Source organism: Mirounga leonina, unplaced genomic scaffold (assembly GCF_011800145.1).
Source record: "Mirounga leonina isolate KUSES-001 unplaced genomic scaffold, KU_Mleo_1.0 Mir_91, whole genome shotgun sequence".
In the NCBI taxonomy this organism is placed as follows: domain Eukaryota; kingdom Metazoa; phylum Chordata; class Mammalia; order Carnivora; family Phocidae; genus Mirounga; species Mirounga leonina.
In genome coordinates, this window is record NW_023270839.1 from 40121338 (window position 1) to 40137586 (window position 16249).

Below are 16249 nucleotides of genomic sequence, written 5' to 3' on the forward strand. Positions count from 1 at the left end.
CTTCCTTTAATTAAGTTATATACTTACATTTTGCCAACTGCTGGTGCAAATTATTCAGTGTGTTCATCAGATTTTTACATGGTTTCTTTGGAAGTATCTTCCAGGCTACATTTTTCTTGTCACCAGTTCTGAGATTAAATGACAACAATAATATATTTGTTAGATGGACTTTTTTTTGCTATATATAAAAAAGGGAAAAGAGAAATTCATTGAACAAAAAATAAGACACATACAAAACATTCTAATTAATAGGAGAAAAATACCACAGGGGTAAGTTAGAATGCAGAATATTTAAAAATTAATTTACATGAGGGAAGAACCTTGTATTAAATATAGCTCAAAAATTTATAATTATGGGGGCGCCTGGGTGGCTCAGTTGGTTAAGTGTCTGTCTTCGGCTCAGGTCATGATCTCAGGGTCCTGAGATCGAGCCCCATGTTGGGCTCTCTGGTCAGTGGGGAGTCTGCTTCTCCATCTCCCTCTGCCTGCCTCCCCCCTGCTCATGCTCTCTCTCTGTCAAATGAATAAATAAAATACTTTAAAAAATTTTTAAAAAAATTTATAATTATGTTGGTACTGAGTAAATTCCACTTGCATTGGAATCATACTAATCACTACAAACAATATGGTGGTCATTACTCAAAACCTCATTTAAAAGACTTTAGATACCTAAATACTGGGACAATCTTACCAACTGGAGGTTTCTCTCTTATAGACTCTAAGAAAAAGCACTATGGAAAACTTGAACTCATATAGAAAAAATGAACTGATGATCCAGAAAGCTTATCAGAATTCTTGGGTATATTTAAATATTGAGTTTCTTAGTTTCCTACAAGTAAAAGTAAAATTTGTTTTTGTTTCAGAAAAGAACTAATCTATAATATTAAATTATTTGGATAAGGATAACATTCCAAGATACTTTTATAACTATAAAAGAGGGTATCTGCTTGAAAGTGGTAGCTTTGTTTCTAAGACAAACTCCTATACTCTCCTTTATTACAATTATTGTAACATGGCCATTCTTCAAACTATACATGGGGTAAGAGAAGAAAAGAACACAGTGATAAAACACCATAAAGCTTTTGGACTTAACTATAGCTTTGTTGATTACATTCCTTTTTTTTTTTTTTTAAGATTTTATTTATTTATTTGACAGAGAGACAGCGAGAGAGGGAACACAAGCAGGGGGAGTGGGAGAGGGAGAAGCAGGCTTCCCGAAAGGCAGGGAGCCCGATGCGGGGCTCGATCCCAGGACCCTGGGATCATGACCTGAGCTGAAGGCAGACGCTTAATGACTGAGCCACCCAGGCGCCCCTCCATTCTTTATTTAGTAAATCTTTTTTTGTACTTTAAAAGCCATGAGTACTTTTTTTTTCTTTTTAGAAAACTTGAAAAATGGAGAGAAAAAGAAGAAAAGTAAATCACTCATGTTCTAAAGACAATAATAAAGTCCAGGTGTGCAGTGGAAGTTGAATTTTTTTTTTATGTTCCCTGTACTTCCCACAGAACAAAAAGGGCAAAATTATCACCTTGGAAACTAAACAAAGAAAAAAGAATGGATGGGAAAGCTTAGGCTGACCAAGAACCACTGTCTTGGAATCTACCCTATCTTTCCACAAATGAGGAAAAAATACAGAGAGGACAGGGTCAGTTGCAGATGTCCTACAGCGAAGGTTATATTTCATTTATAATGTGACCAGGAGTATAGAATCCTGCATTACAGTGAGAAGACAATGTAGAACACTTTTTACATTATTTTTTCTTGGTAAAACTTAGCAACACACACTCCCGCTGTACCTTATCATTCACTTTGTGCATGCTTGCCTTGTAAAACCAGATTATGAGCAACAGGAGAAAGGAGTATGCTTGGTTTGCCTTTTTATTCCCAGTGCCTAGCAAAAAAGGGAGTTCAAAATATGTCTGCAGCATAAATGAACAGAATCTTGGTATCTGTGCATTACACCTAATTTCTGTAATTTATTCACATAACTTCCTCCTCTTGCCCTTGATGTCTTCACTCTAAAACTTGGCTGGGGGGGCGCCTGGGTGGCTCAGTTGGTTAAGCGACTGCCTTCGGCTCAGGTCATGATCCTGGAGTCCCGGGATCGAGTCCCGCATCGGGCTCCCTGCTCGGTGAGGAGGCTGCTTCTCCCTCTGACCCTCCTCCCTCTCATGTGCTCTCTGTCTCTCTCATTCTCTCTGTCTCAGATAAATAAATAAAATCTTTAAAAAAAAAAAAAAAATTAAAAAAAAATAAAACTTGGCTGGGTAGGAGAGTCTTATTTAGTACCTGAGTTTGCATCTATGATAGCCTTCTGCATTTTTATTCATGGTGATTTCCATTTACAAGATTACTATTACATAAATAGCCAGTAATTAGTGGCAGAGGTAGTGGGTTTGGAGCTGGACAGTGATGGTTTCAAAATCCAGCTGGCAGTATGTGCCTTCTGAAAAATTACTTAAAAATCTAAGCTCTGGTTTCCTTACCTGTCAGAGGGGTTAATAAAAACTACCTCACAAAATACAAAGAATTTGTCACCAGTTCTAAGATTAAATGACAACAATAATATATTTGTTAGATGGACTTTTTTTTGCTATATATAAAAAAGGGAAAAGAGAAATTCATTGAACAAAAGAATAAGATGAGACAACACAGGCGATGCATACAGCTTTATGCCTAGTACATACCAGATATTAATTTCCCTTTCTTCAAAAATTTATTGACATGCATAACATACTCTGTATCTATGTATCTAAGAGAGGGAAAAAGAAACCAAAATTGCATACTCAGAACTTGTTTTTCTTTCAAATTTCAGATTGAGGTTCCAGAAATTCTGGATGAAGGAAAGCAGAAAGCTGTTAATTCACTAGTTTAGTCCTTCTATGGAAGGATAATAACAAGAAGGAAGACTACTGAGGAGTGCAAATGACTCATGTTTTCTTTGATTAACTCATTAGTGATCAAAACAAAAACATAAAATTAAAAAAATTCTTTTAACAAACTGGAAAGTATAAAAAGAGGGTAATGTAATTTATTACCATAATAAATACAGTATATACTAATTCACCACCCTTAATTTCAATTTTTAAAAGCATTGTGTCATGTAACAACTGGCAAAGAAAAGAGATATTACTTTAACATTTAAAGATTTAAATATTCCTGGTAATGAATGACATGTTCCTGGTAAAAAATCTTTGATTCTGTAAACCCCATATATAAAATGGCTTTTATGCCCAAAGTATATCCCATGTTTTCTTGGTTAAGTGTTGTCTGAAAAAAAGCTTTTTGACAGTGTATATGCTTTATAATAGAAAAGTATTCTTTTGCTATAATATATTATTTATCATTTTATATATTTTCTATATTATATATTATTTTTTCTGTAATAGAAAACTATTTTTTCTAGTGGTTTAGGCACTTGAGGTTTCGACATATGACAAGATTAGAATTAATATGATTATAATATTAAATCAAAAGGCTTTAATATGAAATATGCTTATTAAAAATGGAGAAAAATCTATTGCATATACACATATTTAAGTTGTAAAAGGTGTACCAGCTTTTGGGCTTTACTGATAGACTTATTTTAAGTATGTCCTGTGAATGCAGTGTGGTCATTGGATCAATTTTTCTTCTTCCCTGAATAGCTTAAGTATGATTAACTTGAAAATAAACAGTACAAGAGAACTGAATTATAAAAAAACTGTAAGTTTTTTTTAGCTCCAGTAGCTACAACAATTTCAATATTATTCCAGTAAAAAGAGAGGGAAACTTATAAAGTCCTAATATTCCTAAAGTATAAAGGTGATAAAATCATGTATAATTTAAAAGTTATTTAGAAATTTTAAAGCAGTATATAAATTTTTCTTGAAGTATTAGCATTCTAATAGTATTACACAAGACTAGAAATAGAATTGAAATACTAAGCATTCCAATTCAATTTGTGATTTCACTCCCACTCATCTGGAAAATGGAAAATAAATTTTTCTATTTCTAACCTCAATTCCCTTCTGCTAAATTTCTAAGATTATGATTATGTTTCTTAAATATTTAAAGATCTGAGGATTAAATATATATTTTCTTTACAGTAAAACCTCTCTAATACCCTAAATTTATCCCACTGAACAGTATGAGTTGGGGGTGTCTGGGTGGCTCAGTTGGTTAAGCATCTGACTCCTGATTTTGGTTCAGGTCACGATCTCAGGGTGGTGAGATCGAGCTCCATGTTGGGCTCTGTGCTCAGCATGGAGTCTGCTTGAGCTTCTCTCCCTCTCCTTCTGCCCCTTCCCCAGCTCTCGCACTCTCATTCTCTCTCTAAAATAAATAAAATCTTAAAAAAAAAATAGTATGAGTTGATTCAAAATGGTAATAACCCCAAATATAAAAATAATACAGCTCAAAGGAATTTCTAATTAACATTCATAAAATATACAATTACATACATACACTATGAAGTTGTAAATTATTGGGTATAGAATCACTAAAATGTACTTACTGAGAAATGGTGTTGGTATCTAGGTCAACACAACTAACATCTGGTGGAGGGTCATAGAGATCAAAATATCTTGAATCGATTCCTACTATGAATGGACATGGGGCACTCAAGACATCTGCTAAAGCCAGTGGGCAGAGAGGAACATACGGGCATGGCCAGTGGAAAGGGAAAATCATCTTGGATAAACAAAAGATAGGAAAGTATTCAGGTGTTTGACATTGAAGCATGATTTATCAGCATACACACAAAACTGTCTTTTAAATATTCAACCTAAAGTCTAACATTTGATAACAAATTAAATATTTATAACTAATATTAATGGTCAGAAAATTAGTATTTTTTCACAACATAAAAATTCATTACTCTCTGAATTTTAGCTAAGTCTTAAAGTAGCTTTAAATTAAATGAATAAATTAGGTTTAAAACAAAATTGATTGCCAATAAGAACTCCGATACTCACAGACACTAATGCTTCTGTCACACTAGTAAGCACGGAAGGCCGTAAGGAATGGATGAGAATCTTATGTTCTGTTACTGCAAACACCAGTAGTGTGACAGCATTTTCAGGGCCTAAATTTTGAAGTAGTGTTGAAAACTTGCCACCACTGTCAATCCAAAAAAAAAAAAAGAAAAAAATACAATTAAAAAAATTCAAATGCCTCATTATCCAAAATAATGAAAAAAGGTCATGATTAGGGTAGGATTATATTATTTATTCAACTTTAAATGTGACTGCTGCCCTTATGTGTGGAAAACACTCATCAGAAACATGTTATGAAAACAATGAAGTTTTCTGAAGTTTCAAAATTATTCGATTTTTCTGCATTGTATTCAATATGGAAAATGAAAAGTCATTTTTCTTTTCAGAAAAAGATCTGCTATGTAGATAATGTCCAAATAAAGAATTCAATCTATAAGAGGGATGCTTTGGTTGAAAGCAAATCTGTTCAATGGAAGTTTGTTTTTTAATTTCTCATCTTTCATGGTAATTATCAGAAAAAAATACATGACGGGGCGCCTGGGTGGCTCAGTTGGTTAAGCGACTGCCTTCGGCTCAGGTCATGATCCCAGGGTCCTGGGATCAAGTCCCGCATCGGGCTCCCTGCTCTGCGGGGAGCCTGCTTCTCCCTCTCCCACTCCCCCTGCTTGTGTTCCCTCTCTCGTTGTGTCTCTATCAAATAAATAAATAAAATCTTTAAAAAAAAGAAAAAAAGAAAAAAATACATCACTTTTGGTCTTCCCTTAAGGTAAATATACATATTAAAATTTGGATTTACAAATAGATTATCTTTAGTAATGTAATGATAATAGTAATATGAAATCAAGAGCTACCAAGTCAAGTGATGGTATATACATACAAAGCAAATTAATAACCCAAACTGAGACATTCTGTGTGGTAACAAAATACTGAACTGATAAAGTAAGTGATGCAGTAAGCCAATCAGTATGTTGTCTTTATAATGCTAAATAACTGGCTGCACCGAATTAACTTTTTTTAAATAAAGCAAAACTATTAACAAGTTTTTTGGAGAAATGGAAACATGTCCACAAAAAACTTGTGCATGTTCAGAGCAACATTATTTATTGTAGCCAAAAACTAGAAACAAGCCAAATGTCCATCAACTGAAAAATGAATAAATAAAATGTGGTCTATCCATATAATGGAATATTTGTTGGAAACAGAAAGGAATAAAGTAATGATGATACAACACGGATGAACTTTGGACATACTATTATAAGTGAAAGAAGCCAAACCCAAAAGGTCACATATTATATGATTCTATTTATATGAAATATCCAGAATAGGCAAATCTGGGCAAATCTGTAGAGACAGAAAGTAGATTCATGGTTGCCCTGGGCTGGGGAGCGTGTGTGTGTTTGTGTGCGTAGAAATGGGAGAAATGGGGAGGGGTGGGGTAACTGCTAAAGGGCACAGGGTTTCTCTTTTAGAGTGATATAAATGGTCTAAAATTGATTACAATGATCTCTCTATATCTCTATATTCACAGAGTGAATATAACCACTGAACTGTACAATTTAACTGGATGAATTGTACAGCATGTGAATTATATCAATAAAGTTGTTACTGAAAAAAAAAGCCTCTTGGGTAGTTTATGATCATTTTATACATAGTCTCAGTCAGTATTTCTAGTTTATTTTCAGCTCAAACAAAGGTTAAGAAAACACTGGTCACTCTGGACCAAGACCTAGTGATGAAATAATCTGCAATTCTTACAAAATTAATGTCAAAGATGGCAGCTGGTCTCCCTTAGGTATGTGCTACAAAATAACTTAATTATATTGTAACTATTTCTCTGCTAGAAAATTACATAGCTAATTACATTTCAAGAAGTAATACTTTAGAAAAAACATATTTCATAATTTCTCTTAACTTCTAAGTGATGAACTACCTTGTTTTATTCATGGTTAGTATTTAGGAGTATCTTTTTATTTGTGGGTTAAATTTAAAATTAATTGCATTTGAATGCTGTTCAGAGAGTATTTAAAGCTAAAAATAATTGTTTTCATACTCAAACTCTCTCTATATATACCTATTTATGTAATAGTAAGTACTTGATACACAAAATACCAAACTATTGTAAAGGTTTTTCTTTTTCCTTTAAGTAAAAGGAATTTAGGTAAGAAACAGTTAAATGAGAAGTATTTCCATCAATATTTGAAATTCTACCGAGGAAAGTGAAAGTATTTGAATGTCACTTTAGCTCACACTAGATTTGGAGAAACATAAGTAGAAATGAACTTTTACTTGCCTTAGTGGAAGAGGTGAAGAAACAGGTTGACTGAGAATCAGATTATCATGTGGTGATAACTGGAAGAAAATTTACAATAAAGTGTTTGAAATATAAAGATGAGCTTTAAACACTACTTTCTGGTAAAAAAAAAAAAAAAAAAAAAAATATATATATATATATATATAGGCTAATTATGATGTCCATGAAGTTTCAATATATGCATTAACCAGTATAGGAGGGCGCCTGGGTGGCTCAGTTGTTGAGCGACTGCCTTCGGCTCAGGTCATGGTCCCAGGGTCCTGGGATCGAGTCCCATATCGGGCTCTTTGCTCCGCGGGAGGCCTGCTTCTCCCTCTCCCACTCCCCCTTGCTTGTGTTCCCTCTCTCGCTGTGTCTCTGTCAAATAAATAAATAAAATCTTTAAAAAAAAAAACCCCAAAACCAGTATAGGAACTGTTCATATCACTTAGTAAGATCCTGAATAGCATGTCCTAACCACTGACCTCTTCTTACTAACTTCCTACTCTGAATTCTCTTTCCCCTGATGCCACTTTAATAAAATTTTATTGAAAGACTAAATTATTCATTTAATACCACAAAATTAGGGTTAGCAAACCTATGGCCTCCAGGGCAAATCCACAGGCCACCTGTTTTTATAAATAAAGTTTTATTAGAACACTAGCCATGCTCATTCATTTGGGTATTATCTATAGCTGTTTTGGCACAATAAGAGCTGAGTAGTTTTGACAGAGATGGCATGGCCTATAAAGACTAAAATATTTACTGTTTGGTCCTCAGCAGAAAAAAAATTGCCAACTTCTGTCACAAAAGAAATCTTTTATGTGTATTCAAACTGAATCTGCTATATATATATATTCTGGCACCAAATACCAAGAAGACATGTGGATAATACAGACTGATTATTAAGATTATAAAAATGGTATTTTTTTCTAGATTTTTTTATCTGTATCAATATTATAGTGCAATTGTTTTATCTACATACTTAAATTTATGCATATTTATGCATATTTCCACAAATTTATAAATACCTATTTGCCAAATACTTCTAAATTTTGAATGATACCCCACCCCCATTAAGGGCTGTGATAAATACAGTAAGGCACATATAGTGATAATACATAAAAATATTTTCTTTATATAAATCACTTTGTAAATGGTGATTAAATAGGCAGATCAAGAGCACAAACAAAAAAGAAATGTAAACAAAAGAGAAAAGATACAGTCAATTGGGACAAGATGTAGGGAAAATAATTTATGTTCATTTTGAACTTTCCCGTCACAAAGATATGAACCTTCCCTTCCTGCATAATATATGAAAAAACACACAACTTTTCCTAATGTCTATTCTAATACATTTAACTTCGGGAATAAATGCCAAAGGCAAAGACAAACTTTCAAATACTTAGAACAAATTTAGGGGAAAGAAGTCCCTTTTTGTATGTTCAAAATGTCTCCTGCCAACTACTTTAACTCTTCAACCTTTTACCTAAGGGGAAACATTAGATGTCTGCCTGGGAGGCAGTTAATAAAACACTAAGGGCCCAAACTCCAACATGAACTACTATCTGATTCTTTTGACCACATTTGTTCTTTCCCTCCATTTAAAATTGTTATTCTTATGGTACATTTTGACAGAGCCAATAATGATTTAATAGGGCACTTATATCAAGAAAATCATACCTGAACTAAAATCCGTGGTCTCTGAGGAGATGGAAAAGGAACTTTATGCATAAAATGAGAAATATGCCTTAAAAACAAACAGACAAGAACCCAATTGATTCCAAAGTGAATGCCATATACTATAAAGGTCAACATGTCACCACAAGTCCAAGTTGAGTCAAATGCTCTGTGTACTTACAATTTCGAAATCCCTGCTACTACAAAAACAAGTGAACAAATAACACCAGAAATCATTTGTCACATTAAAGTTGCTTCTACCTAAATCCAATAACTTTTCATATTAACACTTCCTCACATTCAACAATGTTTATGCTATCAATGTCTCAAAAGCCATTTTAACTTTTACCTCTCCCTAAGGAGATAATATATAACATGTTATAGGGACAGTACCAAAGAACCTAATTTTTGTTTTGTTCTTCTCACAGAATGTCATTTTTCCTTGGAAGAACAATTGACAAATTAAGGTTATCCAATGTTGGGTAGCCAGCAAGTATCTTCTATATAGAAATGAATAAGGTGACCCTATTGCTTCAAGAAAAATAACTCATAGGGGTGTCTGGCTGGCTCAGTTGGTGGAGAGTGTGACTCTTGATCTCGGGGTTGTGAGTTTGACCCCCACGCTGGGTGTAGAGATTACTCAAAAATAAAATCTTTAAAGAAAAAAAGAAAAAGAAAACTACCTCATAGTATTATTGCCAATAATTAACTTCAATTTTAATTCAATAAACAAATTAAATTTTAAGTGAAAATTAGAATTTTGTCACCATGTATTTGATAACTTCTCAATACTAAAAAAATTTTTCTGATGAAATAGGTGGCGATATTAACAAATGTGATTTTTTTACATTGATAGTAAAATTTATCTACGTTAACTCCATGAACCAGTATTTTCCAAACGACCAGTGTATGATGCTACAAAAATCATGTGTGTGTAAAAGTTCCACCTAGAGTGAGGAAAACCAACAGATTTTAATGTAACAGAGAAAGTTCATTACTAAGGTTTTAGATTGCACACTGTGAAAAACCTTTTGTCAAGTTTTGGTGATCAAAACAGAAAATCCACACAATAATCTGAAAAGGCTTTTCAAATGCTTCCCCTTTTCTACCTAAATACTTGTGTGAAGCCAGGTTTTTTTCATATACTTTCACCCAAACAACATATTGCGATAGACTGAATGCAGAAGTGTGTATGAGAACCTTGATGTGCTCAGTTAGGCCAGACACTAGAGATTTGCAAAAATGTCAGACGATGTCACTCTTCTCACTAATTTTTTTTGAAAAGTTATTTTTCAAAAAAAGATACTTGTTAACATGTAATTATTTTAGTATATTATTAAATATTTTCTCCATTTTAATTTCTATTGTAGTAAATATTTAATTTCTATTGTAGTAAAAATTTCCATTGTAGTAAATAGGTATGAGGCAGATAAAACACATGAAGAAAAGCTCTTTGGGGGGGTCCTCATTTTTTAAGAGTATAAAAGGGTTCTGAGACCAAAAAATCTGCTAACTGCTAGAGTAGAATACTGAGAGGAGAGTAAAAAAAAATACAAGAAAAAATTAGAGTAATATTGTACACTGAATGTTCTTATGATAATTCTATCACTTCCCAAATGTCACGGGGGTCAGAGAATTCTGCTTAAGAATACAAAAGAGAGGGCGCCTGGGTGGCTCAGTTGGTTAAGTGACTGCCTTCGGCTCAGGTCATGATCCTGGAGTCCCGGAATCGAGTCCCACGTCGGGCTCCCTGCTCACCAGGGAGTCTGCTTCTCTCTCTGACCCTCCCCCCTCTCATGCTCTCTATCTCATTCTCTCCTCAAATAAATAAATAAAATCTTTAAAAAAAAAAAAAGAATACAAAAGAGTTTGAGTAACAGATGGTATAAAATAAACAGTAGTCAAATAGACAATGAAGATATTTAGATCTCACTTGCAACAAATTTTACCGCATAAAACGTTACTCAGTTTTGGAGATTTTAAAGTAAATCACTGAGGGGCGCCTGGGTGGCTCAGTCGGTTAAGTGGCTGCCTTCAGCTCAAGTCAGGATCCCAGGGTCCTGGGATCGAGACCATTATCGGGCTCTCTGTTCAGCGGGGAGCCTGCTTCTCCCTCTCCCTCTGCCTGCTGCTTCCCCTGCTTGTGCTCTCTCACTCTGTCAAATAAATAAATAAAATCTTTAAAAAAAAAAAGTAAATCACTGAAATTTTAAAAAGAATAAAGAATGTGTTTATCTAATTTTTCTTTAAATTCATGATATCTAAAAATAGGGAATATTTTTAAAAGTTCATAATAAACCCAAATTATTTGAAAAATAAGAATTATAAAACTAATTAAAAATTGCCACATAGGATCTCCAAACTTCACAAGAGCTTCAAAAATGAGACATTCATTTCATTTTGTTAAGAGATAAAATCATTTAAAATAACATGACTGTGGGGCACCTGGCTGGCTCAGTCAGAAGAGCACACAACTCTGGATCTCGGGGTCATGAGTTTGAGACCCATGTTGGGTGCAGAAATCACTAAATACATAAATAAACTTAAAAAAAAATTAAAGTAACGACTATAAAAGTATAATAGAGAAATACTACCTGATTGAAATAACTAAACTTTTTTTTCAAATAACTCTTAAAAAACCTAGTTTCCATATAATTACAAACATACCACACATAATGGAAAGATCTACCAAATTTTGAGTGAAAAAGGCTTCTCTAACTTACTTCTCAATTGGAAGGACATGAGGTCCAGAGATAGAGTAACGATACAGAAAAGTCAAAAACTTCCTGAATGCATCAAAAAAAGGCCAGTGAGAAAGAAGACAGATGCATTTATTAGTGTGAATTGTTTTGGAATGATCAGATTTCCCATCTGCTGATGATGTTAAACCCAAAAGAAGTCTCTGTTTTTCTGTGAGATTCTCCTCAGAGTATGGTTCATAAAACTGAATAGCAGCACCATAGACCTGGAAAACAAGTAATATATTTAATAAATACACCTTATATCATTTATTCAAATCACATAATTAAATATTTAATGGATGAGCCATTACGAGCTAGACCCTTATGAGCCATTTACATGCCTATGAGCCAGGCAAGGTGCCAGGTACCAGGAACACAGCAGTAAGCAAACATCACTGTTGCTTTCTTCAAGTACATTAAAACACACACACACACACACACACACAAAACTACACAGTGCTACTCTCACATCTCATTATTGAAAAAAAAGGTGTTTTTAAAAAAAATTTTTTTTAAAGATTTTATTTATTTATTTTGAGAGAGAGAGAGAGAGACAGCAAGAGAGGAACACAAGCAGAGGGAGTGGGAGAGGGAGAAGCAGGCTTCCAGCGTAGCAGGAAGCCTGATGCGGGGCTCGATCCCAGGACTCTGGGATCATGACCTGAGATGAAGGCAGATGCTTAAAGATTGAGTCACCCAGGTGCCCCTTCCCCCAAAAAACGTGTTTTAATTAAACTGAGTTTGTTTTCTGAAGACTGAAAGCAACTGTATCAATATTCTCTACAAAAAAGTTACTGAAAGGGCGCCTGGGTGGCTTAGTCGTTAAGCGTCTGCCTTCGGCTTGGGTCATGATCCCAGGGTCCTGGGATCGAGCTCCATCCATATCGGGCTCTCTGCTCAGTGGGGAGCCTGCTTCTCCCTCTGCCTGCAGCTCCCCCTGCTTGTGCTCTCCCTCTCTCTGTCAAATAAATAAATAAAATCTTTAAAAAAGAAAAAAAAAGAAAGTAACTGAAAATAATTATTTAGTAGAGAGTGGGACAGAATTTTAGATAAGGAAATATATATTCCAGCTTCAGGCAATTCACTAAATTTCTCTGGACCTCAATTTCCCAATCTATAAAATGAGGATGTTAGACTAGATGATTTCCAAGGTCCTTTCCAACTATAATAGTCTATAATTCCAAATAGCTTTGCATATTTAATAATGTCTTTTCTATTACTCTCAAAGCTTCTGTATCACAGAAAGTGAAGCAGTAAAGGGATCATCATTTGATGATAAAAAAATCTTTCACCATATTCACAAAAAAGCATTGGGTATATGGGACAGAATGAAAATTCTCTTTTCCTTTATCTCTGTATATAGTTATTTTAATCAAGTGGAAGAAGTATGTATAATAGATTCAATTTAACCAGTTATTTCTACTGTTGCTTACATTATATAAAACTTAAGACTTAATAATATACAAGAAATTTGTTGATACTAGTTAAAACACACAGTACCTTTTCAGCTGAGGCTCCAGTTAACACAAATGTAGAAAATACAGGGAGAGGGTATTTGCTATTTGGTGGCCAGCATTCAATAGTTGCACCCATTGGTAAACAAAATAGGGGAACAGATTCTGGGAGTGGGAAAGATTCATAATCTTCTTGAGGATACCTACAAATTAGACCTATAAAAAACAATAATAAATATTAGGTCATCAGCTCTTGAACTTAGGTGCTCATAATATGAATGATGCTAAAATGCCTTATTATTTAACATATTTAGTAACATTACATTACATATATGTTCATCAAATAACTGAATGCTTCAGTAGGACACATCTAGATTTTAATCCTCAAACATTATAACTATTCATAATTACTAATTAATATTTATCAAGCTTCCTCCATGAAGGCTAAGTAAGACAAACAAGAAAAGATTATTCTGAAGAAACATACACAAATACAAACACAATCCTAAAACTTCAGTTTGTGGTCACACTACCTTGAAGCACATGAATATACTAATTTTTTGGAATACTTATCATGGTTACGGCAGCTCCTTTTAAAATCAATCTTCCATTAAGTATCCAATAAATGTAAAGATAAGATAAAACAGAAAAAAAAAAAAAAAAAAGACATGGGTTGTGGTCCCAGTCCTGACACTAAAGCATCTTAAGACATGGGTTTTTTTCCTTAAATTTTACTGGCCCTCATAATACATATCTATATTAAGTTTATACTAAATTGTACTTACCAGCTTTGTAGGATATAGTGTTAGTCTTTGCCACTGATTTTTTATAACATAAGTATACTGCAGATCCCCACTGAATTAAAAAAAAGGGAAATATAATTTAATTTTAAAAGGTAGTAACTTAATAAAATGGCATCTCTTTGATATCTCCAGTATATATTATCTAAGATGTAGTAACAGATTCCTGTTAGGTATTTTTAGTTGGTTATTTTACCAGTATTTTATTGCAGTTTTTGCCTACTTTTCTCTCAGAAGTGATATTTAATGTTGCTTTCCCCTTGTAAGAGCAATAATATGACCCTTTAAAATAACTAAGCCATAACAATTTAGATTTTATGCTAACTCCAAACTTTAGGCAGAAATGATCAAGAAATATCTACTCATGGGTATACCTGCCTTTAGATTCCACAACCTCTTTCCAATATTGCCAGATCTTTCTGCAGCTCTTTATACCAAAACTGAAGAGTTAGAATTTGCTATATCCATTTCCTTGTTTCCCATTCTCTCCCGAATCCATTCCCAATCAGATGTTAATCCCACCATTCCTTAGAAGAACACTTTAACAACTTTAATGATGCCAAGTCTAACAGTTGTTTCCTAGTCTTCATCTCATTTAACCTCAGCAGATTTGGATACTACTAATGACTCCCTGAAACATGTTCTCATCTTTTGAGGCATCACATTCTCCTGGCACCTCCCCACCAAATCTCTGGCCACTCCTCAGTCTCCTCCTCTCTCTTTTCCTGATCATTGAATGTGATCTCTCCTTTTCTTTCTGTAAATGATCTCATTCATTCAGTCCCATTGTTTTCTATAACACCTTCTCCCAAAGGAGTCTCAAATTTCAGGTCCCAGTGCAACTGAGATGGGGAAACTGTGGGTAAAGCAGACTGGGGGGTGAAGAAAATGAGTTCACTTTTAGATATGATAGGTTTGAAACATCTATTAGACATCCAAAGTGAAGAATCGAATGGAAATAAGGCAAGAGGTTTGAAATGGAGATGTAACTTGAGAGATTCACTACTTGACATTAGATGGTGACAGATATAGGCACACGGCACACTCCCTCACCTCTTTTAGGTCTCAACTCAAAGGTCACTTCATTAGAGAGCGCTTCCTTCATCATCTTATGCAATAGCAATCTTCCCTCTACCCTATCCAGTCCCCCTGATCATCCCATCTTGCTTTTTTCTCCTCCATAGCACTTACTACTATGTGGCGTATTGTATATTTTCTTATTTATTATCTGCTTCCCACCACTAGAATATAGGTTTTATGATGGTAAGGGCTTTGTTTTGTTCACTGCTGTATCTGTAGCACCGAAAACAGTGCCTTTATGTAGAAATGCTTAAAAAGTATTTGTTGAATGAATGTGAGAGGATGTATTTGTACACACATGATGGAGTGCCCACACGAGCCAGTGTGTGGGGACCGATTCACAGCACTGAAGACAAATATATAGAGAAAATTAATTTACTTTAAGAAATATTTTTAAAAGATTTTATCTATTTATTTACTTGAGAGAGCGCGCATGAGTGCACACAGGGAGGGGCAGAGGGAGAAGGACAGAGGAAATCTGAAGCAGACTCCATGCTGAGCACAGAACCGGATGCAGGGCTGGATCCCATGACACTGAGATCACAAACCTGAGCAGAAATCAAGAGTTGTATGCTTAACTACCTGAGCCACCCGGGCGCCCCAAGAAATATTTTTAATTATTAAGAGACTACTATAACAAACACCTATATACTCATCCCTTAGATTTAACAAAGGTTTAATAATTTAACATATTTGCTTCAAATGTTTTAATTCATAAAGAAACAAAAAAATTACAGGTTTAGCCAAAGCCTCATCTTCCATCCCTTTCTGTCCTCCAGAGTTAACTACTAGACTGAAGTTAGTGCATTTCATTCACATGCATTTAAAAACTTTCTACTACAAGTATATATTATTCTTTTGTGCACTTTTTAATTTAACATAAATGGTGAGATGCTGAATATATGCTTTTATGGCTTGCTTTTTTTAATTCATTAATATGTTTTTGATAATTAGTAAAGTTGATACAGATCTAATTTCTTCATCTGAACTACTGGGTATTATTTCATTAATAAATGAACCACCACAGTTTATTTTAATCATTCCTCTACCGATATAGGCACTTGGATTATTTCCTTTTTGGGGGGAGGGGTTATTATGAACAATGATGCAGTATGTTGACTCCTCATCTAGAAATTTTTCTTGCTTTCTTAAACATTTTTCATGTGTCTCCAGCAAAGTAGTATGTTAAATTGTGCTTAGGACATTCAATTATGCTCATTGCTGTGT

The 16249-nt window shown here is 34.2% G+C and overlaps 1 protein-coding gene across 4 annotated transcripts in view; it reads right to left on the reverse strand.

Annotated features, from left to right (window-relative positions):
* The window catches only part of DENND4A (DENN domain containing 4A), a 136417-nt gene that overhangs the window by 65647 nt on the left and 54521 nt on the right, over window positions 1-16249 (reverse strand). For all 4 annotated transcript variants that reach the window (XM_034994583.1, XM_034994582.1, XM_034994581.1 and 1 more), the window contains exons 5-12: window positions 13928-13997; window positions 13189-13358; window positions 11671-11912; window positions 8951-9017; window positions 7268-7326; window positions 4957-5101; window positions 4497-4672; window positions 28-128 (exon numbers count right to left, since the gene is read on the reverse strand). In XM_034994583.1, coding sequence (XP_034850474.1) covers window positions 28-128; window positions 4497-4672; window positions 4957-5101; window positions 7268-7326; window positions 8951-9017; window positions 11671-11912; window positions 13189-13358; window positions 13928-13997 — 1030 coding nt within the window. The remainder of the gene's footprint in view (window positions 1-27; window positions 129-4496; window positions 4673-4956; window positions 5102-7267; window positions 7327-8950; window positions 9018-11670; window positions 11913-13188; window positions 13359-13927; window positions 13998-16249) is intronic.